The sequence below is a fragment of the Neomonachus schauinslandi genome, chromosome 10 (genome assembly GCF_002201575.2).
Source record: "Neomonachus schauinslandi chromosome 10, ASM220157v2, whole genome shotgun sequence".
NCBI classification, from domain to species: Eukaryota; Metazoa; Chordata; class Mammalia; order Carnivora; family Phocidae; genus Neomonachus; species Neomonachus schauinslandi.
Window position 1 is genome coordinate 29,844,731 of NC_058412.1, and position 26,579 is coordinate 29,871,309.

Sequence of the window (26,579 nt, forward strand, 5' to 3'; positions counted from 1 at the left end):
GGCCTGGTACAGAAGTATTCAGTAAACGTCGATTCCCTGTGGGAAAACACTTCATAACCACACAGGGTCTGATGAACCCTCTCTCTCCCCTTTCAATTAATTCCCAGTTACACGGCCCTGGGGATCATAAAAAATGCCTCTTCCCTGTCTCCTCTCCAGGACAAGGCAGTGGCCCGCTCCCGTCCCTCCGTTCCGAAGCTTCTGCCTCCCAGGACAGCCCAGCCCCCCGGGGTGCGAAGGTCGAGGGTGGGCGGAGGAGAGCTGCGTCCTCGGCCTGCGCAGCGCAGTGGGGAGGGGACCCGGAGGCGATGGGGAGGCGGGCGCAGTCGTCCCAAGGGTGGAGAAGGGGGACGGCGAAGGACGCGCGTTCCCGGGCTCGTGACCGCCGGCGGCCAGAGGAGCCGGCGCGCAGACAGTCTCGGAGATGGCAGGCGGCGGGGACCGGCGCGTCATGGACACCCTCCACCTGCTGCTGCTGGTGGCCGCCCTGCCCTTGGCGGCCCGGGGGGTCAGACACCGAGGCTCGGCGGACTGGATCCAGGAGAAGGTGAGCGGCTGCCGCTGCGTGACTGTACCTGCGCGGCTGGTGCGGCGTGCGGGCACGCGGGGTCGGGAGACCCCACCTTGGCAGGGTGGGAGGCGCGCAGAGCCGCGCTCGCCGGCCCAGGCAGCCGTGCCCCGCAAAGGGCACCCGGAGGAATCGGGGCTCTGAGTCCTCGTCGGGGTGCCTCACTGGCCCCGGGGCTGCTTTGGAGACGCCACGGGAGCAGAGTGATGTCACCAGCCTCCCCTCGGCTGCGGTCTGATGCGGGTAGCGATAGGCACAGGAAGTGTGTCTAGCCGGCGGCGGCCGAGCGCGGAGGTGGGGGCGCTTCGCCGCGCCGCCGCCCACTCGGGACCCCAGAGGCCGGCGGTCGCGGCGCTTGGCGGCCGCGGGGGTGCCGGGCGCGCCTGGGGTGTGCTCAGCGCTCCCCCACCGCGGCATCCGCGGACGCCCTTGGGACGTTGGAGTTTCCATGCAGTCTCCGGACAGATGTGTGTTACCGTTTGTTTTAGGTATTTCAGCGCAGCTGCTCTAACTGGAGACCAGCTTCACTTTAAGATATATATATATATATATATATATATACACATATATATATTTTTCTTAAAAGAGAATAAATGCAGTTGTCAGAGCGATGGATCTCGTTGTAGGTGGAAATTCATATAAAGAACTTAGGTTGCAAGTTTCCTCTGTGTGAAGTAAATAGGTTCAAAGTTACTTCCTTTTTCTCACAGTTTTGAAATCAGGACATTGCTAGGGAATTATGCATACGTTAATGGTATTGGAGTAAAATGGTATGCTTTTAAAAATACTAAGAAAAGGGGCGCCTGGGTGGCTCAGTCGTTAAGCGTCTGCCTTGGGCTCAGGTCATGATCTCAGGGTCCTGGGATCGAGCCCCGTGTCGGGCTCCCTGCTCAGTGGGAAGCCTGCTTCTCCCTCTCCCACTCCCCCTGCTTGTGTTCCTGCTTTCGCTGTGTCTCTCCCTGTCAAATAAATAAATAAAATCTGGGCGCCTGTGTGGCTCAAATGGTTAAGCGTCTGCCTTCGGCTCAGGTCATGATCCCAGGGTCCTGGGATCGAGTCCCACATCGAGTCCCACATCGGGCTCCCGGCTCAGCGGGGAGCCTGCTTCTCCCTCTGACCCTCTCCCCTCTCATGCTGTTTCTCTCTCGCTCGCTCTCTAAAAAATAAATAAATAAATAAAATCTTTTTTAAAAAAATACTAAGAAAAGCAGTAAAGGGTTGTAAACTTTGACAGTGTTGTGGAACAGATCTTTTAAATGCTTACGGTATGCTTGTATTTCCTGACACGGTGGGAAAACAGGGCACACTGGTGAATGCACCGGCCCTGTCTGGGTCACATGCAGACTTGCACGCAACCACCCGCATGTGTATATGAATAGCCCACTTCAGTTCTCTGTGTTGTTTCCTTTGCTTCACTGTTTAGACGGCACAACGTGCCCCCGCTTACACATGGAGACCACCAGCCACAGGGACCCTGGAGAGGATGTGGGAAGGCAACTCAAGAATAACTGCATTAGAAGAAAAACTTCCCGTGGGCGTTCAGTGGGAGTAACGTCCTTTAAGGGACATTGAGTCCCATACTTAAATCCTTTTCTTCTCCACTTCACCCTGAGTACCTTCCTGGTCAGAAATTGGGAAGGGGGCACTAATAAGCAGAATATGGAGCCACACCAAATGTGTCTTTCTGATTCATCTAAATGGGTGAATAAGTAAGATGGGAACTGTTTGAATGAGCTGTTCGTTAGGAATCATTTGGAGGCAAGATGCATTTGTAGGTGAGAGAAGGTGTTGGATTCTGGACACATTTTGAACTAATGAGAATTTAACTTTGGAGAAAAGTCTTTTAAAGCATGAATCCCTTTTATATTTATTTTAAGAAGCTTCTAATCACTGTTCTACACTAGAAAGCTGGATGCTTTCAAACGCCATAAGCAAATGAAGTGAATGGCAAAATCAGCCATGACAATTCCCAATTTCTGGTCCCCTCCTCCTGTTTTCTGTAGGCCTACATAAAGTCCTGCAGGTGGCTGGTACAGTTTCAGCCTGGGAAATGAATTGGTCCATACTAAAATACACGCCTTCCTGCTATATACGGCATTTAATTATTTTAGTCATTGAGGTACACTGGTCTGCCAAAAGGTGAGGTTTAGTAAAGAAAACATTGACTCTGAAATCGTTTTCTTTGCTTTGAACTAAAGGTGTGTCTCTTTCAGTGGCATCTAGAATGTAAAAACTACTTGATGGTTGAGTTCAGAGGACTATGATTTGGTTATTTGAAATCTGCAGACATTTTCCCATTTTAATTTAATTTTAAGCCTGAAGATTTTAATTGTCACTCAGAATTCTAAGACATGAATAGGATTAGTAATTTTGAACATAAACTGTTCAGTTAGTGAAGGAGAGTGGGACTGGTGGAAGGGTTGGGGGGCCAGAGGAAGAGCTTATTTCCCTTTTTCTGGGTTATAGTGGACCCTAAATAGAATTCCAAAATAGATAGCTTGTTTCTGGAAACTTCTCTCCTATTTCCCCCCTTTCCTGATCTCCCTCCTGGAGCTTAAAGGTTATTATTCTGGGGGTTGACCATATTCCCAAACTACTCCGGAATCCTGTCCCAACTTTGATCCTCAACCCTGTTTCTTTGGTACAGATCCATTCTTTTGGTACAACCTTGTCAACTGGCTATTAAAAGGAATCTCATTAAATCAGTCCTCTCTTAGGTGTGAAAGACTGATGACTGTTAGGAAGTTTGCATATTTTTTTAAAGGAAGCTATTAGTTAAAAAGTATGGCTTCTATTGAAATCTCCCAATTATAAAGTTAGCATGCTTATTTTAGAAAATTAGGAAAATAATAATAATAATCACCCATAATCCCACATTCAGAGATAATTGCTGTTAACCATTTTGGTATTTTTATTCCTAGTCTCTTTCTCTTTCTCTCTCTCCCTCCTTCCCTCTTTCTTTCTATACATATGTATATATATATATCATATTCATATGAACACACATACACATGTGTATATATGATGTGTATTTTTATTTATAGAAATGGATAACAATTATACCAATCTTGTAGGTTTTTATGAGAATAGAGCTATCCATATAAAGCATTTAGCACCTTGCTGCCCTATAGTAAATGCTCAATAAAGACTAATTGTTTATTTTTAAAATAACACACACAAATACTTCTTTCATACTAGAGATTATGCTGCATATATGGTTTTATATTTTATTAAGTCACTTAAAATTATGAGTATCTCCTTGAGCCAGTAAAATTCACTGAAATCATCACTTGATGATTGCAAAATCATCCATATTCTATAATATGGAAACTTGCTCTGTCATAAAGTTGGGAACCAATGTATTTTAATTGGTAGAATTTTCCTTTATTATAACAAAGGTGAACATCTCAAGTAATATTGGATGTGGAGGGGCAGATTTTTTGAACAGAGGAACCGTATACGGGAGGGTTGGCCTCCCCTGGGGGTCCCTCTCTGGGATCATCTCTGCACACTGTTACTGCTGTCTTCAGCACTTCCCATTGTTCTGCTTCTGGAGTTACACATATTCTGAAAGTTTTTAGGGTTCCCCTCTTCCATGGTTTTAAAGTCCTTAACCATTCACTGTTTTACCTGCCATGATTCTTAGGGAAACAGCAATGGAGACTCCAAGGCAGGCACGAGGAAGGCAGTGGTAGGCGGGACATTGGTGGGGGGAGAAAGACAAAATGTGCCGTTTTTGAGCTTCTACCATCTGGCGAGTAAGTACTATGATGTCCTTACAGATCATTAAACCTTTCCTAGTCACAGCCAGTAAGTCAGGGACCTGGGATTTGACTCTGAATTGTCGGTTCAAAGCCTACAGGTGCTTTTCTTTTAGGTAGAGGACTCCTTGCATCGAAAGAAGACAGAACTTTATCTTACTCAGGTCTCAACTTTTCCACAACTGCATTTGTCATGTCAGAGGAATCGGACACACTGGAAGGATTTCTGTAAATGCTGGCTGGGTTGAATCTACCGGTACACACAGGAGTGAATCTGAGTGCTGTCTGGGAGACACTCATATGGGATGAGAACTGGAATTGAAATTGCTGGACTTCTATAATGATCTCCCTTTAATTCAATGGCATGGGACCTCAAATCCCCTTGCAAGTGGGGCCAACTCTACAAATTATGTAATTAAACCCCTCTTTGGCCTGGCACCATGTGATTAGTCTAGAGGAGATGTTTCAGGATATCTGGTTCACACTTCTCTAGCTAAAAGATTCCTGTCACCCAAAGCAGACTTACTGTCCTTTCTGCCTGGCTGAAAAGACAAGGCAAGGGCTGTAATAGAGACTCATTCCTCTGAGAATGCCTATACCAAAGAAACTTGTCTATGTGCCTTTTAAGTGAAATAAGCCTAGACTAACTTGGGGTTTGCATTTAACACTGGGCTGAACACTGTTTTTGCCTCATTTACTTTCCTCATGTCCAGCCCACACTTTCTTTCCAGGTTTCTCCTCTCACTCCTTCCTCTTATCTCCACATAGATTGTTATATTTCCTGGGTTCTGAGAGTGAGGCTCCATGAAAGCTGAATGGGCACCATTTTGGTTGGAAGAGTCCAGTCTTTATAACTGCTTGTACATTTAACTGATTTGATATTTTTAATGCTCATTTTACTTTATTATTATGTAGACACAGGCTTAGTGAAGACAATTTCAGAGAGACCTTTCATCTGTCCATTCCTTATTTGATGACCACACCCAATATTGACTGCGTACTCAGTACGCCCCGGGGTGCCATGTGGCTGCAGGAGGGACTAGGATATAAAGACAGTCCTTGCCCTCGAAATCAGATGTTAAACAAGTCAACACACAGGAAAGTGGTCTCCAAGTCATAACCTGAGCAAGTAGGAGAGTCAGGTGAAGAGGGAGGAAAAAGCTTGCAAGCTGGAAGTCACCGCAGGTGCAAATGCTGTGACAGGGCAGAGTCTCCCACTGCTTTGGGAGCGGGAAGGAGGCCAGGGCAACTGAAGCATGGTGAACTGGGGTGAGTGGCCCTGCCTGGGGGCGGCGAGGCAGTAGGAAAGACCAGACAGGTTCCTGTGGGCCTGCTTAAGTAGTAATTAACCAGAGATATCATCCCACTTCTTGCCTCCAGTTCCTTCTTTGTCCTTTTCACATTTCTGTTGTTTTGTCTGTTAGAGTCAGCTTTCTTCCCAAAGTGCTGTTTGAGAGCTAACTTAAGGACTGAGATCCTGAATGTAGCAAGGAATTTAAAGGCTGTTGCGACAAATTTATGCAAGAAATATATTTAAAAATATATTATCAGTAAACAAAGACAAACCTTAAGAGGTTCAGCACAGCATCCATATTTGGGATTACCTCCAGGGTAATGAGGCAGAGAGGCAGGGAGGCAGGGAGGCAGAGCAGAAGGGCACGGGACTGGGAATCCACGAAATCCAGATATTTTCATTGACTTACCTGGAGCTCTCCTACCACCTTGGGAAAATCATCTGGTCTCTATGAACCTCAGTTTCCACTGACATAAATCCAGGAGGTTGGACTAGATCATCTCTAAGTCGTCTTTTCAGCTCTAAATTCTATACCTCTTTTGTATTTGATAGAAGGTAACAGAATGACAACTTGTTGAATGTTTACTATGGCAGCTTACATCTATTAGCTCACTTAATTATAATTACTCTAGGAAGTAGGTGATATTGCCTCCATGATGATGAGAAGCATGTATGTAATTTTAGGTTTTCTAGTAGCTACATTAAAAAAGTAAAAAGCAATAGGTGAAATTAATTTTAATAATATGTTTTATGTAACTCAGTATATGAAATTTCACCATAAAACTTATCAATGGGATATTTTTTCTTTTTTTTATTATTCAGAGTCTTTGAAATCTAATGTGAATATTACAATTCAACTAGCTACATTTCAAGAGCTTAGTGGTCATATGTGGCTAGTGGCAACCATACTGGACAGTGAAGACGTAGCTCAAATTCCTTTATTAGTTTTTTTGAGGGGAATGAGAAGTTAAGGGACCTACCCAAAGTCATACAACCTATAAACGACAGCCAGACACTCCAAGACAGTGCTTCTTCTAGAATGCCACATTGCCTTTTATAAAGCCATTGTGCTAACAAAGTATAATTGTTCTGTTGGCTGCAGTTTTGTAAATGTTGGGTTTTCTTAAGAATAGGAGATCAATAATTGATATTTTAAATCTTAGTTTTACAAAGCACTTGTACTAAAATGATTAAAAGTTACACAGGAAGTGCCAAATACTAATTCTCAGGTTCAACGCATTACGTTCATTTTGTTTTTAAAATAAGCTGCCCAAACAGTGTAACTCTCTAGATCTGAGGGGCCAGTTTTAGAGTTGAGTAGTTTAATTTGCTTTATGACATAAGAGCTATCTTTTCAGTCTGATGTTCAAAGGAAATAGTTCTCTATTGCAAATGTCTCAGGGTTAAATCTTGACCATTTTATGAAATGATAGCCAGTTAAATGATGTTATTCAATCCTCAGTATTATCACCAACCAGCCATTTTGAACTCATCGTCTCTTCGACAAGTTGCAGAAGGCACCAATATTTCTGAAATGTGGGAAAACGACTTACAGCCATTGCTGATAGAGCGCTATCCCGGATCCCCTGGCAGCTATGCTGCTCGCCAGGTAAGGATGCACCGTACGAACGTGAAGGTTGTTGAATGCTTTGCTTTCTTTCTTTCTTTCTTTTTTTTTTTTTAAAGATTTTATTTATTTATTTGAGAGAGAGAGAATGAGAGAGAGCACATGAGAGGGGGGAGGGTCAGAGGGAGAAGCAGACCCCCCGCCGAGCAGGGAGCCCGATGCGGACTCGATGCGGGACTCGATCCAGGGACCCCAGGATCACGACCTGAGCCGAAGGCAGTCGCTTAACCGACTGAGCCACCCAGGCGCCCGAACACTTCGCTTTCACATGAGAGATATGACACATGTCCCAAGTTCTGAGTTGTCTGATACTCAGATCTGTCATCTCATCTTATTATTCACCAAAATAAGCAACCCAGACAACCAAACAACTGAGAGTGAATGACTGTTTTGAGTGCTACATGTTAATCTAAATCAATTTATGTGTGCAATCTCTGTCGGGGTACAGTAGGAAATAACGTACTAAGTATTCAACTCCTGGTCGTTTCTATAACGCACCCCTAGGCACCCAACCACGTTTTCTTGGACCCTAACCTCCCCCTAAACAGCCCTAGGAGGTTCTTGCCTGAAAATTCTGTGCCAAGGGTGAGTTACTGTCCTATCAGGGCCTTCATTCCTCGTGGGAAATTGTATTCTCCCTGGAGGGAAAGTTGAGATCAGTGATAAGCTATTTGTACCAGTGTAGTGATTCTGAAACTTCTGGCTCTAACCCTTGTTAAAAAAAAAATAGTAAAAAATTTTTAAAAAATTACATTTTATACACACAAACATAAAAATAGATTTAAATGACACAAAAGTCCCATGAGAAAAAAATCGGCACTCTTCCTACCTGCGTTACCTGTGATTGACTCTGATATTGTTAATCCTACTTTACTAGCTGTTTGGTTTTATTTTGTTTTTTAATGCTGGTCACGACCCAGTAAACTGATTTCAAGATCCACTGATTTTTACCATTGCAGTTTGAAAGACGCTGCTAGAGAGAGTAAATTAAACCATAGCTGGGCTAGACCTTGAATGTCTCTGCCTCCTTAGTGCCAGTCTGAAGTGATCTGATATCCTACCTCTGAATGTTTTTTTTCAAAATAGCCCCATTTCAAGGGGCAGCTCGAGAAAGAATGGGGAGTGACTGGCCCCTCAAATCCTCCTCTGAGAGTACTCCACCTGCCTAATTCTCCAGGCAAAAGACCTTGGCACCCCACTTCTGTGCTAGAGTGATACCTGCAAGATCCAGCAACACAGCTGCTGGGCTCATCCTTTTGTGCCCAGTATATGGCTCCTGCCTTTTGTGTCTAGCCTAGATAGCCATTGTCGTTGCTCCATTAGGCTCCTGCCTTCCAAACGGCACCTGTTTCTCCTAAGGAATTAGACAGTGGAGACCCAAAGAGCACCTTAGTTCTTTCTAACCTTTAGGCAGAGCAAGGAATAATAATGATGATGGTTGACTTTCATGGAGCACTGTTTTTTTTTATCAAGCACTTTATGGAGTTCTTTGCATGGATTTTCTCATTCGGTCCTCACACAACAATGCTGTCATGTGGGTACTATTATTATCATAGTGCTACAGATTGAAAAGGCATGAGATTTAGGTAGATGAGTTAACTTTTTCAGAGTTATACACATAGTAGTGATGAGACCAGAATTTGGATCCAAGTCTGCTTGACTTCACTATCACTAAAGAGCAAGGGCTAGGAGGAACAAGCTCTGGAGTGTGTGTTCACAGTCTCCAGCTTTGGATCTTCTCTTACCTGAGTTGGAGAGTGAGACACATACCATTCATTTCAGTGATATTCCCTGGGCCTTAGCTCCTGAGCATTTTCTTAACGGAAGCTCAAGACGCTTATGGGGGCTTTCCAAAATCCTCAGTTCCTCATTAGAAAAAAAAAAAATTAGGTCTATAGATTCACTCATTCAATTCAACTTTTTTCATTTCCCCATACCATTTGATCAGAAGACTCTATATACTCAGAAACATTTATGAATACTTCAGACCTGAGGGTCCTTGCCTGTAGGCTTTAGAAATCCATAAACTCAACAAATATTGCTATTTGGATATGTATTTAGCTTTCAACAGAATATATAGCATAAATAATACACATAGACACTGTTGTGATTAAAAAATACATTAAATTGACTGAACCCATGACACTTTCCACGCCGTACGGGGGGGGAGGCAAATGAGAAGTTTATTGACAGTATTTTGGAATGTGCTGGGACCTGTTTGCTAGGCTGCTTATGCATTTTCTAGCTCATGTGGCAGTAATCTGAACAGGATGGTTATGATAGAAATGTCACTTGAGAGATTCAATTTTGTAATTTTTTGAGAAGAAAATCACCATGAATTTTTAGAGAGCTGTCCCCTAAGCTGTGAAAGATAAAATGTTTCTGCTTTAGAAGATGAGGTACATGATATTTAGGTTATGATGAGGGAATTAGGCTAATGGATTCAATTTGACCAGGATCAGTACCTGTCACTCAGAACTAAGTTCAAACACAAATGGTGGAAAATCTACTTTTTTTCCTGAGACTTTTTTGAGCACCTGATCAGATGTTTTATCATTTATAGAGTTTCGGGTTTATAACTAGAGAAGACTCTCAAATCTAAAGATACGTGGACTTGGTTTAAAGTTGATTATTGTGTTGACCTTTGCAGTTATCAATAAAGATATGCTTTGCTACAGATTCTTTTTCAGAGAATAATATGGGAACAATGTCCCGTAGTCTTCATTTTTTAAGGGGGGGGGCAAAGGGAGAGGAAAAAGAGAGAATCCCAAGTAGACTACACACTGAGTGCAGAGCCCAATGTGGGGGCTCGATCTCACAACCCTGAGCCGAAATCAAGAGTCAGATACTTAACCAACTGAGCCACCCAGGCGCCCTCCATAGTCTCCATTTTTATTGCCCCTGATCAATGAGCCTAAAGATACCTATTGGATTTTTAGAATATATATTTTTAGGAGAGATTTTATTTGTAAAATAAATAGTTTGAGTGAAATTTTGGGGTATTTCAGTGACTTCTCTCTGAGCTGGGAATAAAAAATGGTTTAAAAATCAGGATGATAAAATCTCACTAAGGAGCAAGCCAGAAACTTTGCCTAAAAGAGGCAAGCTAGAAACCTCAGGGCTAAAACCCCCTATAGATGAACAGTACATCTGAGAAGCTGAAGCTGGGCTTCTTTAGCTGAAAGTATGGATATCCCTGGGTTAAGGATCCTGGGCGGAGAGTGTTCAGCGTGGAGCCGGAGAGACTTATATGTGTACCGTCCAAGAAGGAATAGGTACCCTGAAGTCCCCGGTGGCAGAATTCAGCATCCTGACAATGATCTGTTTGTAGACTTTGTGCAAATACTGCAGAATCTCCTTCCTCCAAACAAACAAACCTGGTCTACTACTATCATTGTTTCTTGGAACCTGGAAATGAGAATTTAAATGAAATTAAATTAGACCCAGAACCATTCACTAATGTTAACCTAAAATTCCCAGGCCTGCCCCCCATGCTGAAAGTAGAGTGTCCTATTTATGTCTATCTTTCTCTCTTTTCCTCTCTCACTCTCTGTCTCTCTCCTTGTCTCTACCTTTATCTTTGTATCCTTTTTGGCTCTATGCAATGTTTGTCTATCTCTGTCTGCATCTCTCTCTGTCTGTATCTATCCATCTCTATCTCTCTTCATCTTTCTTTTTCTCCTTTCTCCACTCCAAAAAATAAATCAGTAATAATCCAAAATACAATCTATGTCCTAAACTACATTTTGCACTCCTGGTGGGCCTGAGTTCTTGCTACCTGGCTTCAGGAAGCACTCCCTGCTTAGGGCATTCTAGAGAGCAGAACAGTAATTTTGGGAGCCTACTCTAGAGAATTGCAGTGGGAACTTGCAGATTAAGGCTGAAAGCCAAAAGCACAGCAAGGGATATTGGTGACCTAATTAGAGTATGGAGCCAATTCGATTGTTTATAAAAAAATTCGTTGCTAAGGTAATTAAATATTTTTACTGCATAAAAAAGTTTGCTTCAGGGAGAACTCTTCCGGGGGCATTTGCTGATGCTTTTGTGGATTTTAGTGTCAACATAAGGTATCAGAAATTATGTCCACAACCTGTTTAGGAGTTGAGAAATGAGTTTGTGTGTGAGACCTTAGCTGAACAAAGCTAACAGATATATATATTTTTTAAATCTCAATTCATTTTTGTAAGCATACAGGCTGCTATTGGTTTTGGAGTAGTTCAGCATCTGGATACCAGATGTTCTGGAGTATAATGCCTTTTTTTTTTTTAAGATGACCCTTTTTATGGAAAAAAATTTCTTTTCCTTGAAGTCTAGGAATAACTATTTTCATATTCTGTGGAAAGCTTCTCTGAGGTGCACAGTGATTTCTCTCTATTCAAACTACCAATGTTTAATATCATCTACTTTTATGTATTCCCACTGAGACTAACTTATTAGTTATAATCAGCCCATATTTAGTGATAGCTTACTGTAGTGAGCAAAGCCCAGTATTAAGAATCGTGGATGAAAAAACAAAGTGAATGAGATGTGAACGATGATTTCAAAAAGGTTAGAAACATTTCCTTTTTATTACTTAAAAAAAGAACTTGTAAACTTGAAATCAAAAAGGTAAGGGACTCCGCCAAAGTCCACCACACTAAAGAAAGCAGGGAGTGAGAATCAGGGTACTGTTTGCTTATCTGGCTTTTGCAGCGTTGAGTGGAGAATCACTGTCCTCTCTCTGGTTTGGTTATTTTCCTGGAAGTTTTCCTGCCACAGTTTTTCCAAAGCCTTTGCCTTTGTGTCATGTCACGTTGGTTACGACAGGCCACACAAGAGTTGGCTGCGCTGGAAAATCTTGTTAATTCCTTGGGGGGGGGAGCCCCCCAAAAAACAAAAAAAATGACAAAACCCTTCCATTCTTTTCCAGTTATTATGAGTTATTTATCACCTCAAAGTCCATCCCTACTGGATGTTAATTGTGGAACAAATTGCCAGTTCTGGAGATGGTTAGTTTTTCATTTGATGTTTTAAACCAATCATTTCAGGGAAACTTACAAAGATGTATGCAATATTTCAACATAAAATAAAATAAATGAAACCTACTGAGAAAAATGAGGTGAAGGGAAAATGGAGGTGGGAAGGGACAAGGGAACAGCAGTGAGCTCACCATAGCTCCTCACACCACACATTCTAGACTCTTCAGGAAGACACTGCCAGACTCAGAAGCAGTGTTTCTTTTCCATCTGCAACCTATCAGCTACCATTTGCTGTTCTTGCCCTCAAAGAGCTGAGGGTAGGAGTTGAGACCTATAGGATCTTAGTATATCTGACTTCTCAAAATGCCTTCTTAGCCTCCTGAAATATTGCAAGTGGACTTTAATACGTACTGAATTCCACTGACATGTAGAAATGACGCTGCTTTATTGTTAAATGAGAATAGCGAGGGGCAGAATAATGTGTAATGTAGGTTCTATTCCTATAAAAGCATGTACCCCTTCGCCAATTACGTGTTTGTGTGCTAGTATATGTTCATATATACAATAAGAATAGTGTGGAAAGATATACATCAGACTAATGGGGCGCCTGGGTGGCTCAGTTGGTTAAGCGTCTGCCTTCAGCTCAGGTCATGGTCTCATGGTCTCAGGGTCCTGGGATTGAGCCCCGATGTCAGGCTCCCTGCTCAGTGGGGAGCCTGCTTCTCCCTCTCCCTCTGCCCCTCCTCACTCTCTTTCTCTCTCTCTCAAATAAACAAATAAAGTCTTAAAAAAAGGTAAAGATACACATCAGACTATTAACACTGGTTAATACTAACAATTGATTGGGATTGCTTTGCAGGGTGACGATTAGGGGAAAGGGAGAGGGATAACTTTTCCTTTAATCATCCTTGCTATTAATTCTGTAACCATGTATTGTGTTTTTAACTTGAAAGGCATCACATAAAATTGAAAAAAATATTTATTTATATAGTTAACCAATGGAAACTGTCCAGATCTGAAATTTTGGTTTTTCTTTTGATCAGCACATCATGCAGAGAATTCAGAGACTTCAAGCTGACTGGGTCTTGGAAGTAGACACCTTCTTGAGCCAGACACCCTATGGGTACCGGTCTTTCTCAAATATCATCAGCACCCTCAATCCCAGTGCTAAGCGACACCTGGTCCTCGCCTGTCACTATGACTCCAAGTATTTTCACCCTTGGGACAACCAGGTGTTTGTGGGAGCCACTGATTCAGCTGTGCCATGCGCAATGATGCTGGAACTTGCACGTGCCTTAGACAAGCAACTCCTTTCCTTGGAGGTATTTGTTTCCTCCTCGTAGATTCTTGGGATAAAACACATTAGAAGAACTCAGAGTGAATTCTAGAATCCTTGGGGGGCAGTAAGAAGGCCATTTAGAAATGTAGATTTTCAGGACATTTTGTACTAATTTGTTGCAAAACGATGTGAGGTTGAATGAATATTAATTGGAAGATTACACTATGACACACGAAAGTGAATTTATTCACTGGCACTTGATTGCTTAATTTGGCATACATATTAAATGAAATGCCACATTTCTTTGCCATAAACGAAGCAGGTGGACGTTTGGTACAGGCGTATATATGAGAAGTATGTTTTTTTCTTCTTGTTTCTGTAGCCGTGAAACATCACAACTTTCTAATCTGAGAGATGTGGCTCTTGAGTTGGGGGAGGGGGCCGCTGTAAAGTGGTGCTGAGAGTGGGTAATTCAGACATATCAAGATGAAAAGCATGGAGCAGAAATGCATTATTGTTATTATCTGTGAATCTTGGCTCAATTTTATGTAGCATAGTAGAGCTTTTATTATGTTCTCAGTTCAAAATACTTCTGGGACTCTCAGATGTTATTTCAGTCCCTGTTCTTAAGGGTATATTGGAAAAAAGTGCTAAGCTAGATGAAGACATTTTGTTCAGATATCACCCATAACCAAGTAAACACAACAAAGCAAAAACAAAAATCTTGGTTCGCAGGCAACAAATACCTCTTTTTCCCCCTCAGAGCTTTATGAAGGGGCCAGCCTTTGCTACAATGGGGGTAAAGAAGTAAAAGGTTTATCTTGTAATGGAAGTAATAGAGATATTGGATCTATTTTTGCTGGATATGCTGAACTTGAAGAAAGCAAGAATTGTCTGTAACCTCTCCGCATCCTTTTCACCATTTTTTGTTTTGTTTTTTTTGTTTTGTTTTGTTTCTTGAACCTTCTATAATGTCTTTGTCTCATTCTCTGCTCTGCTTTCAACTAGTACCTTTCCCCAGCAATTGGGTGAGAGAGTTCAGAAGCTGATATAAAGTTTAATTTTTCATGTTTGCATTCTAGGGCAAGGACTTTAAGTGAAAGGCATAGTCTGTATAGTGGGTGTGTTTTCTCTGGGTGAGCTCCTTTGCCTTTTTCTATGTAGTTCATACCTGCTTTTCATGACTAGAAACAGAAAGGGCTGAGTGAGTTGTTGGTTGGACATCCCCATTTTAAAAAATACACATGCATTCTCTTAATTATCCTTTCTCATAGAAGTAGCAGTGATGTGGACAATTAAAAAAAAAAGGACTAGTTTTAATTGAAATGTGAAGAGTACCAGATTCATTTTTCCAGTTGTATTTTAACTAGACTTGTATTAAGGAGTTGTTTTAGTTCTTCAGCTGTCATGGATTGGGTAGGTGGTAGTGGAATGTGATGTGGGAGAGGACAGGAGAATAAACTGGATTATGGCTCCAACTCTGTGCAACCCTCCGGTGGTAAGATTACAGTTAGACATTCCCATCTTTTGCCTTCCCAGTGTAGCAGGTTCTAGGTTCTCATTCCTTGACTCTGGACTTGGTTGTTTGATTGTCTTGGCCAATGGGATGCTAGTAGATGTGACAAAAACAAGAGACTGGAGATGAGCTTGTGTAATGGGGCTTGATCTCTCATGTCTTTGCCATAAGGGCATGCCCTGGTTGGCCTGCTGATCCCCTGGGGAGGATAAGACATGTGGAGCAGAGCCAACCTTAATGATGGCATGGTGAGGCAGAGCTCCTCCAACCAAACCCAGTCTAGATCAGTTGTCCCCCAGCTGATCTACAGACCCAGGAGGACACATGAGTGTTGCTTTAAGCCCCTGAGTTTGGGGTGGGTTTTTATACCTTATTATTGCGGCATGAGCCTTGGATGGGGAAAGACCACAGATAATTCACCTACTTGTTGACCCTGGCAACTAGACATTTATCACAGTACCATGAAGGACTGAAGGACCTTCACAAATCAGGCTACACAGATTTTCCCAGCTCCAAGACTGTGTTACCAGAAATCGAGGGCCACAGTTATTTTCCTGCTAATCCTGAACAAAACAAAAAGAGCAGGGTGCCTCATGGGACTCAGGATCATTGTCTACACAGTCTACTCTTGTCTTAATGATTGGAACAGAAATTAAACCATTGTACTGACCACTGGAGTCACTCAGCTGTTGAAATTTCAGTGAGGCACCTGAACATTTAAGCCTACAAAGTATGAAAGCTACCTGCTTTTGCTTCTGCCCTGGGCATAGCGGAATGTCTCTGGTCCCAGGCAATTTATTCTGCTCTGGTATTTCATTATTATGCTCTTTGGTTTGGAGCTGGAACTTTGGAACCAGTCAAGGCCCTTTAAACACCTGGAAACTTAGCATGTCTCCATTGAAGTATGTGCCTTACACCTTTTGCCGATGAGAAAATTTGTTTAATTACTTAGTAGTTATTAAAACCTGAATACGTATGTATTGTACAGACAAATACATCCTGTGCTTAATGCTGTCAGGAGTTATGGAGAGACTCAGAGTGTAGTAAATTATCCTTTTCTTGTCGTCTAATTAAGGAGCAATATTAAAACAATTGCAATGATTAACATACAAAGATAACTTAGTTTTCAGATGATAAAGACATTTTTTTCCATCTTAGGAAATCACCCTAAAACAATCAGGAAAATTCCATCTTTGAAGAAACTAGGGAACATGTGTTAATGGGAACCACAATATGAAGACAGAAGGTAAATGGAGAAATGGCAAATGACATATTCGAGTAGAGAGAAGTCATTCCCCAGAGTGAGGAGGAAATGGAGAAGTCAGTGGTCCCCTGACAAAATCCTGGAGTGGCTCGGGAATTAGTGGAGAAAGTGAGGGAAGTAGAAGTAAGGCTGGGGCGGGGGGCAGCATTTATAAGTCCGCACAAAGAGCACTGGGATATGTAGAAAAATACCAACTGGGCACCCGATTGCCCTGCAGTGAAGCCAACCAATCTGTGTCTCTAATCAGTGTTTTAGTACATTATTCTTTATTTTTTTAAAGATTTATTTATTTATTTTTAGAGAGTGGTGGGGAGAGGGGCAGAGGGAGAAAATCTCAAGCAGACTCCCCGCTGAGCACAGAGCCCAACATGGGGCTCAATCCCATGACCTTGAGATCATGACCTGAGCTGAAATCAAGAGTTGGATGCTCAACCAACTGAACCACCCAGGCGCCCCTAGTATGTTACTCTTTAATATGAATGAACACAGAGGACGACCAGACATTTGAGGAGAGTCTCCAGCATGAAAGAAAGGGAGTAAAACAGTATGAATTGAAAAATGAATTCAAAGGAAATAAAGCACAAGGAGCAGGAGATAACTTAAGGGACACTGTTTTAAAATCCTTAGAGATTAAAAAAAAATAAAAAAATAAATATCCTTAGATAAGACAAGACATGATATCCATAACAGATTAGGGAGATCTCAGATTCCGTTCAGTCTGATGGGAGCATATCCCCAGTACTGTGCTGAGGTGGAGAGAGTGAATGGTTGTATATTTTTCTCCAGGCAGGTCTGCTGCATGCAGGCATAAAGTAGGCAGAAAGTTGGTCTAAACGTTATATTTTTGCCATGTGAGCTTGACCGTGGCAGAGAGAGGCCAGGGAGTTGAGGATGTATGCAAAGGAGTGGTTAGAATGATTGTGGAATTTAAGCTGAATATGGAGTGAAGGACTTCATGGGGTTGAAGGACTGTGAACAGGTGAAGGATTCAATAGATCAGGGATTCCAGTGGGGCTGGAGGACTGTGGAGGGTAGGGTACCAGAAGGACTCATGTGAAAGGAGAGGCGACAGTGAAAAGTACAAAATCAAATGGGAATCCTAGTAGCCCTTCGAAGTTCTGCTCAAATATTGACTCATAATGTCTTCCTTGACACCCCAAGGATTTTGACCTCTCATTCTTTTTTTTTAATTTAGCTTTGCACAGTGGCAGTATCGTAGCCAATGAGGTTTATCTGAGGTGCAATTATTGCTAATTGAAAAATTTTTTTTAATTTTATTTTATTATTTTAGTCATCATACATCATTAGTTTTTGATGTAGTGTTCCATGATTCATTGTTTGCATATAACACCCCGTGCTCCATGCAATACATGCCCTCCTTAATACCCATCACCAGGCTAACCCATCCCCCTCCCCCCTCCCCTGTAGAACCCTCAGTTTGTTTCTCAGGGTCCATAGTCTCTCATGGTTCGTCTCCCCCTCCAATTTCCCCCCCTTCATTTTTCCCTTCCTACTATCTTCTTCTTCTTTTTTTTAACATATAATGTATTATTTGTTTCAGATTGACCTCTCATTCTATCCAATTCCCAGAAAAGTTTTATGTTGCATCTGTGACCCTTGGCACACTTTGTCCTGTTCACATATTTGTTTTATCTTTCCTGACCCAACTGACGTGTAGACTCCTTCAAAGGAGAGGCTGTAATTATTATTCTTTGAGTCCCTGTTGCATTCCTAAGGCAGATCCTTGAACCTAGATTCAGTGAAAAAAATTACAGACTCAAATAAAGTGGGAAGCAAGGAAGATTTGCAGTTGTTTCAGGTTATGTTCCCTGGGACGCACACTGACGTGGAGTTTAGCATTTAGGTCCTTTCTGAGGGAGTAGCCCTGGTTTAACAGCTGCAGCAAGGAGGGGAGAGAAATGGGATTAGGCAGAGGGAGAAGTCAATCCTCCATGCAGGTTCAACAATAGGCTCAGCCAACCCTGGGGAGCTCTGGAGGTGGAATGGTCCTATAGAACCTGTAGGACCTGCTTAGATCAGTCATTGGATATAGGACACCCCCAGGGCTGAGGCAGTCCCTAAAAGGACTAACAGCTGAAGACCTGAAGACAGCTCTTCTGGTGGCAGGGGCAACACACCCTTCTGGAAGGAAACTGGGTGTGTATCACCTTGTCCACAATGACAGTTTCACAGTTTCAAATTTCTGTAAGGAATTAGAAAACATATAAAACTTCTGTATTCAGAGAGAGTGGGGAAAAGTGAAATTTACATGGGTGAAGACTGTGGGAAATGGGATGATTTTTGGAGGTGAAGTGGTACAAAATCCATTTTGGCAATTTTCACCTGCTTTGGTATCTTCCTTTTCTTCGTGGCCTATTTGTCTTTTTGCCGGGTTAATAGGAAACCATGCTGTTTTTTTAAATCCTCACAGTGTTTTTGCTATCTTTTTACGATTCTTTTTTACCAGAATATTTCAGACTCCAAGCCAGATCTCTCACTGCAGCTAATTTTCTTTGATGGGGAAGAGGCTTTACTTCATTGGTCTCTTCGTGATTCTCTGTATGGGTCTCGGCACTTAGCTCCCAAGATGGCATCGACCCCGCACCCACCTGGAGCGAAAGACACCAACCAACTGCACGGCATGGTGAGTCTGGGGGAATTCTCATGATGCTGCAGCTGCAGGCTCTGCCTCAAAGGAAACCAAAGCTAGCGCCAATTAAAGACCTAAAAATGCCACAGCATTCTTGGAGCAGAGTGTTTATTATAGAACATTCCTTGGCAAGCATTGGGCTTTTGAGGAATCCCAGAACTAAAAGGAATGAATGTGGGTTAGAAGTTATGTTTGACTGAGCATAATTAAAATGATGTAAAAAAATCAGATTAAGAAAACATCAGATTCAGTTCGGTCCAATGGGAGCACATTCCCTAGTTCTGTATAGAGATGGTGAGAGCAAATCCCTTCTTTGAGGCCTCTATAAAGCCTGAGGAGGCTGGGGTCTTGGGAACTGGAGTGTGAGTGAGACATGGTATAGGGCATGGGAGTGAAGAACTTCCTTGGTGTCCTCAAAGTGTTATAATGACTCCGAGTGTGTATGTGACATTGTGTCGGATGTGTTTTGGTCTAATATTGTTGCCATAGGGATGGAAACATTTTTGATGCTGCCTTAAAATCCTGCTCTTATTATCAAGTACTGGGTGCAACACATGGTTCCATTTTAATTCGCATTTCTGGGCCCACACTCCATCCCTAGTCCCTCACCTCACCTTTGAATTCTCTCCCTACTCTGTTTCTTTTCCCATATTTGACCTTCACGCAGTCTTACATCCTCACTAACCCCAGCTTGGAACCTCATGCTACCCTTGAGACTTCATTCATCCCTGTGCCTTCATCCATCCCTACCCTCACCCTACCTGTGAACTGAAAGCCTATTCCTAACCCCCTCCACGCATCCCTTTCCTTTGCCAGATCACTGACCTTTACCCTGTGAGTCCAGATGGCCACACTATATGTCCTCTGTGGCCCTAACACATCATGCCGGCATTCTCTCCACCTTGTTGTCTTTTGGCAGCTCATAATGGGGCCAAGGAGTATGGCTGGCTCCTCATTCAGTCCTTTGGCCCAAGTGGCTAAAAAGCATTCAGAGGAGGAGGAGAGACCAGGTTGATCAGGAGGAGGAACAAAGTTATTTATCCGTCCAAATATATGAATCCATAGTTATGGTTAAGGCCGTTTTTATTCCCAGAAAAAAACTCTTAGTAGCTTATCCAACCTTGTAAATATAGTCTTATTTCAAACAAACTTATTTTCCCTCAATGAATACATTTAATCATCATTCATGAGCTAATAGGTATTATGTCTTTAGAACCATAGACTCTGCAGATATTTATCTACTGTGTGTCAGGATCTGTGCTACATATCTACCCACATGTAATCTCATTTATATAAATCAGGAGTTCTTAATGTGGGGGTTAGTCTTCAGGGAGTCCTCAAACCTGCTGATGTTTTATGGCTCAAACCAGAAACATTGGAGTAATTATGGAGACTTATCATCAGAAGGGGCCTTTGAAAACCAGCAAGTTTGAGCCTCTGTTTGATGGAAAAGGAAATGGAGATCCAGAGACAGTAGGTCACAGAGCCCATAGTCAAGAAATGTTTCCTTTATGCTGCTTTGAGGAATAAATAATTACTACCCAAGTGCTTTCCTGTAGGGACCTGTAACATTTATAGACTATGGAGAAAAGGACTAATTAGAATGGAATAGAGAGGCTTGGAATCCCATCTGAAAATAAAAAGTAAATGTATTCTTTTTTGATCTATAAAATATTATCTAAATGTCCTCTTTCTAATTTATCCTTGTGATATCCTTTTGGGGTTACACACACAAAAAATCTACACTTTGCCATTTGTCCACATTGCATAAGCAAGATTTTATAAAGTTCTTCAAAATATCTCCCTCTTCTACTCCGCCTGCTTGTGTTCCCTCTCTCACTGTGTCTCTCTCTGTCAAATAAATAAATAAAATCTTTAAAAAAAAAAAGGGGGCACCTGGATGGTTCAGTCATTAGGCGACCTAATGACTCAGGTCATGATCCCAGGGTCCTGGGATCGAGCCCCGCATGGGGCTCCCTGCTCCGCGGGAAGCCTGCTTCTCCCTCTCCCACTCCCCCTTCTTGTGTTCCCTCTCTCACTGTGTCTTTCTCTGTCAAATAAATAAATAAAATCTTTAAAAAAAAAAGTTCTTCAAAATAATCAGCTTACAATGTTATTAAACCTTTTGTTCATTTATAGAGCTCCCTGGATTATTCTTAATTGTTACAATGTGGTTAGTTTTGACTGTTTTTTTCCATTGATGAATATGAAATGTATTTTGGTGATAGGGATTAAACAATTTTTTTTCTCTCTTAGGATTTATTGGTCTTATTGGATTTAATTGGAGCTCCCAACCCAACATTTCTCAATTTTTTTCCCAAATCTGCCAGATGGTTTGATAGACTTGAAGCAATTGGTAAGCACCACTGTCACTACGGAGTCAACTTAGTTCCTTCCTATGGACAAACACTACATTTTAAAATTTAAAATTTATAACAAAAAAAAAGGAAAAAAAGAAAATTCAAAATCTATGACTTAAATATATGATTTGAAAATATACTTTGCTGGCTTTTTTTCTTGCTTTACTGATTAGTTTATTGTTCCTATTTATCTTTTTCAGTAGGCCCACTTTATTTCCCTGCATGAGACTGCATTTGGAACTGGAAACATACAAGGCTACATTTAATATTTGCATATCCCTAGCAATGGTTTGAAAATATTTTCTCAGAGTCCTGTGTGCAGTGTATGGAATGCATGTCTAGGGAAAACTCCACTCAGAAAAGCATGCCGGCTATTGATGACTGTTATGATCCTTATGATACCAAAAGGCATTCTTTAATTTTTCATTCTTTTTTTTATCCCTGTCTTTGTCATCTTCTATTTCCTACCTTTTTCAGACATGATTTTCCTTTAAATCTATAACCATCTCAATTTTCTAAGGAAGTAAGAGATCAGAATGTAAGAGAAAGCCAGGATCCTTCAAAAGTCATTTAAGGGACAGTGTCGTGTTAGTTAAATGACAGTAGACTAGTCTGGACCAGGTCAAGCCAGGCCAGGCAAAGAAACAAAATATCTATGGCTCAAGAGAGAGAGATGTGGTGTTTGAAGAAGGAAAGGGGAAACGGCTTCTTTCCTTCATACTTGCACTACTCCTTCCTACCTCATAACACACACACACACACACACAAACACACAGAGCCCATTGGCATCAGGGGGAGATGAAAATGAGATAGATCTTTAATGATAAATGATAAAATCCAGGCCAGAAGATCTGCTTTTGAGGCAAGAAACTTCAGGTTAGGAATTCCTTAATAGTTACATATACTTCCTGGAGTGGGATAGAATTGTATTTTTTCTAAGCAGCGGGGAAAAACACTACCCTCTCAATTCATACTTTTGCCATGAGTTCAGAATTTGCCAATATCCAAATCTAGAATATTATAAGAGAAACTTTTACCTGAGTCTCAGGCAAACCTGTGTCCCCCCCCCCCCCCCCTTTTCCTGTGGTTTTCTCATTCTCCATCTCTCCATTGTCCTACTCACTATCTACCTCTAAGGAGGTCCTTATGTGTAAAGCTAGAGCCCATGTGTGGTTCTTCTCTCCATGTATGTACCCAAGTTCAGCCCAGATGCTTATTGTCAGGGGTGTAGTTGGGCTCATGGCTGCATATTGTTTAAAAAGTGATGGCCACATGTGCTGAGATTTCAAATTCCTTCTGCATTCTGAGCATTGTTCAGATAAGAATTGATAATCATCTACTGTCTAATTGTCATCTGCAGAACACGAACTCCACAGATTAGGTTTGCTCAAGGATCACTCTTCGGAGAGGTGGTATTTCCAGAATTATGGTTATGGAGGTGTGATTCAGGATGACCATATTCCATTTTTAAGAAGAGGTAATGTGTGTGTATGTGCGGGCACATAGGCATTTTTTACTTACTGTATTTTGTGTATTTGCAACAATCTAGAAGAGTGAGGAGCCATTACATTTAATTACTCGATAGATTAAATCATCCACTAATCATCTCATGACTTCTATTTTTTCATGAAAGTCATTCCAAATCCTTAAGCCCCCACCCCCATTCCAGAATATTCATAAAATCTCATATTCTACTGACCTTGCCTTCTTATTCATAGAGTAAGATTATAGTCTTACATTTTGTGTAACTCTGGTGTTTTTTGATTAATAGGGAAGCAATACCCTTGATATCAATGGTGGAAGTCTAAATCAACTCAAGGGCTCTTGTAGTAGCCTTCCAATTGGTCTCTAGCTTTTGCTGTTGCTTCCCTATTCTTTACATAGAAGCTAGAGTTATCTTTTAAAAATGTAAATCAAATTATGTTTCTTCCGGAGGCCTGGGTGGCTCAGTCCATTAAGCATCTGCCTTTGGCTCAGGTCATGATCCCAGGGTCCTGGGATTGAGTCCTGCATCGGGCTCCCTGCTCAGTGGGAATCCTGCTTTTTCCTCTGCCTGCCTCTCCCCCTGCTGTGCTTTCTCTCTCTCTTTCCCTTCCTCCCTCTCTGACAAATAAAGAAATAAAATCTTTTAAAAAATTATTTTTCTTCCCTGTTTTAAAGCTCTGGTGGCTTGCCATCATGTTGAATAAGACCCAAAGTCTTTACCATGACCTACAAATGCCTCCTTTTTCTGACTCTGTTCCTCGCCAACATCTCCTCCTGCCTTTCTCTCTAATTACTGCTCTGATCCAGCTACATTGTCCTCCTGCTGTTCCTCAAGCAGGCCAAGCATACTCCTACCCCAGGACCTTTGCACTTACTAATCCTGCTGCCTGGAATGCTCATCCCCAGATCTTTGCCCAGCCTGCTTTCTCCTTTGTTGCATGTCTCTAACTAAATGTGAGATTCTCAAAGAGGCCTTCCCTGACTTTAAATACATCTTTCTTGGTCCAGCTGTCTGCCCCTCATTCTCTATTTCCCTGCCTTGTTTTATTATTCTTTAGAACGCTTATCATTCTCTAGAATTACTTTTATATTTGTTTACTTGTTTCTTTCTTTACTGGAATGTAAGCTCTGTATGAGTAGGGCTTTGCCTTTTCACTGGTGAAATCTCAACATCTCGAATAGCGACCGTTACGTAGTAGGCACTTTAAAATTATTTACTGAATTAATAGACATTTGTTTAATGAATGAGTGGCTTTGGAGTAAAAGGGTAAGATACAAGGAAGTACATAGAAAATGCTGAATTATCAGCTGTCTTTATATGGTACCAAGCTCCCACTCAGATTTGTGCTTGAAGAACGATACTTTCTACTTTACTCTGTGGAAACACGCATTTAATTACCAGTTGGTTCTTTCTTATTAGGTGTTCCAGTTTTGCATCTGATCCCATTTCCTTTCCCTGAAGTCTGGCACACCATGGATGACAACGAAGAAAATTTGGATGAAACAGCCATTAACAATCTAAACAAAATCCTACAAGTCTTTGTGTTAGAGTACCTTCATTTGTAATATTCTGTCTTAGTTTATGGTAATTGTATCTAGTTTCACATTCAGACGTCAAGGCACAACTTAAAATAATCTCACTCCAGACAAATGTCATGTGGAACTTCCATCCTATAGATTCATTCTGTAGGTGTCTTTGAATATGTGATCAATAAATCCCTAGATTTACATCATGTCCTAAATTGCTCATTAATTTTCATCTAGAGATGAAGAAAGAAAAATGTTTAGGAAAGCAGAAAATAAATATCTTTAGATAAGAAACTATGAAACTAAATCAGATTCATGGATACAGTATCATGGTCTTCCAAATAGTACTTAGATATGATGGCAATGTGCAATATGTAGCCTTGGTTTTATGTTTTTTTTTTTTTTTTTTTTTACTTGAGAATCTCTCACTTATAATACAAAACAGAGATGTAGTTTGAGGACCTTCAAATTTCTTTGAGAAATCTTTGTAGGGTTTATTTCATAAAAATTAAATCAGAATTAAATGCCATGCCAACTTTTTTGCACATAAATGAAAAATTGTATAATTTATAGTTCATTTGTAAAGATTTTATTTTTGGGGTGCCTGGGTGACTCAGTCGGTTGGCTCAGGTCATGATCTCAGGGTCCTGGGATCGAGCCCTGTGTCGAGCTCCTTGATCAGCAGGGAGTCTGATTTTCTCTCTCACTCTTGCTCTCGCTCTCACTCTCTCTCAGTAAATAAATAAAATCTTTAAAAAAAAAGAATAAAAGATTTTATTTTTAAGTAATCTCTACACCCAACATGGGGCTCAAACTTACAACCCCAAGATCAAGAGTTGCATGCGCTACTGACTTAGCCAGCCAGGCACCCTTTTAGTTCGATTTTGATAGAGTTTTATAAATTTAACATCTTTATTGTAAAAATAATATAGTCAGTAAGAAAAAACTGAAAATGGAGAAAATTATAAACTCATTATACTAACAGGATCGCCATTCACTCTTTAGCTTTTCCTCACATATTTTCAATGCAGGTTAAAAAAAACCCAGCATTATAATCAAACTGTATTTATAATATTCCAGCCTTTTTTTCCTGTTAAATTATATAATTACCAGACATTTATCTGCCATTCTGATCTTGGGTTGAAATGAATATGAGTGTGGCCTCCAGGGTTAATATTAAGGCAACCGTAGTAGTACAGTAATTTATGACAATTTTTGTATAGTTAAGTTATATGATATTCACATTTGATTAATTATAGTATATTTCTTTCCAGAGATTCATGGAAGCAAAATTGTTTGGCTGGAAACATAGGAATTCATAGATTTTTTTCTTTAGCTATAGGAAACAATTATCTAGAAAATAAACTTGATCAGTTGAACATTTGGGAAATTGATCCTGCCATGTAGATGCAGTTAGTTGGGGATGCCATTCCTCATGGGCTCGCTCTTCTGAGCAGACATTTACTGCATACTCACTGAACGAACGTGCTGGGGCCAGGTCTGCCAGGTCGGAGGTGAGACAGACTGGCCGAGTGGGGGAGCAATGACAGCTTTAGTTCAGCGACAAAGGAAGTCATAGGGAAAGGAATTGACTTTTTAAAGCCTTTTTTCCATGTAAAAAAAAAAAGGAGGGCGCCTGGGTGGCTCAGTCGGTTAAGCGACTGCCTTCGGCTCAGGTCATGATTCTGGAGTCCCGGAATCGAGTCCCGCATCGGGCTCCCTGCTCGGCGGGGAGCCTGCTTCTCCCTCTGACCCTCTCCTCTCTCATGCTGTTTCTCTCTCGCTCGCTCTCCAATAAATAAATAAATAAAATCTTAAAAAAAAAAAAGGATAAATATTTTTATCTATTGACTATATAAAATTATAGCCAGAATTTAATTAAATCATGTATATCACATGTCTGTAATTTCATGTTGGTAAATTTCAAAGAATCGGATTTTTCTAGGATTTCTTTTTATTTTACAAATCTGCTTCTAAAGCTATATAAAGGGAAGTTGTGCCTTGTGAGTTGAATAATATGATGAGTTAACACTTACTAGGTACTATGTGTCGGATGGTGTCGTAAGTGCTTTATGTGTTTTTACCAGCCTGAATCTTCACAATAATCCTAAGGGTCAGGTGATATTATTAACCCTATTTTATGATGGTCAAGGTGGTTAAGTGTCTTTTTCAAGATCACACAGCTAGTAAGTGGCAACAATGGGATTTGAACCCAAGCAGTCTGGCTCTAAAGCTCATGCTGTGAACCACTGTAGGGTACTGCCTCTTCACATGAAAAGAATATTGTAGA

General features: G+C 41.3%; 1 protein-coding gene and 1 pseudogene across 1 annotated transcript; both read left to right on the top strand.

Moving 5' to 3' along the window:
- The first annotated feature begins 325 nt into the window (after window positions 1-325).
- Window positions 326-24,479, top strand: QPCT (glutaminyl-peptide cyclotransferase). Its single transcript, XM_021697632.1, has 7 exons — window positions 326-547; window positions 7,086-7,232; window positions 13,252-13,530; window positions 18,735-18,911; window positions 21,174-21,273; window positions 22,638-22,754; window positions 24,183-24,479. Exons 1-7 carry the CDS (start codon window positions 425-427, stop codon window positions 24,326-24,328), a joined length of 1,089 nt encoding a protein of 362 aa, XP_021553307.1. The 5' UTR covers window positions 326-424; the 3' UTR covers window positions 24,329-24,479.
- Window positions 17,461-17,638, top strand: LOC123326163 (annotated as a pseudogene).
- Window positions 24,480-26,579: the final 2,100 nt, after the last annotated feature.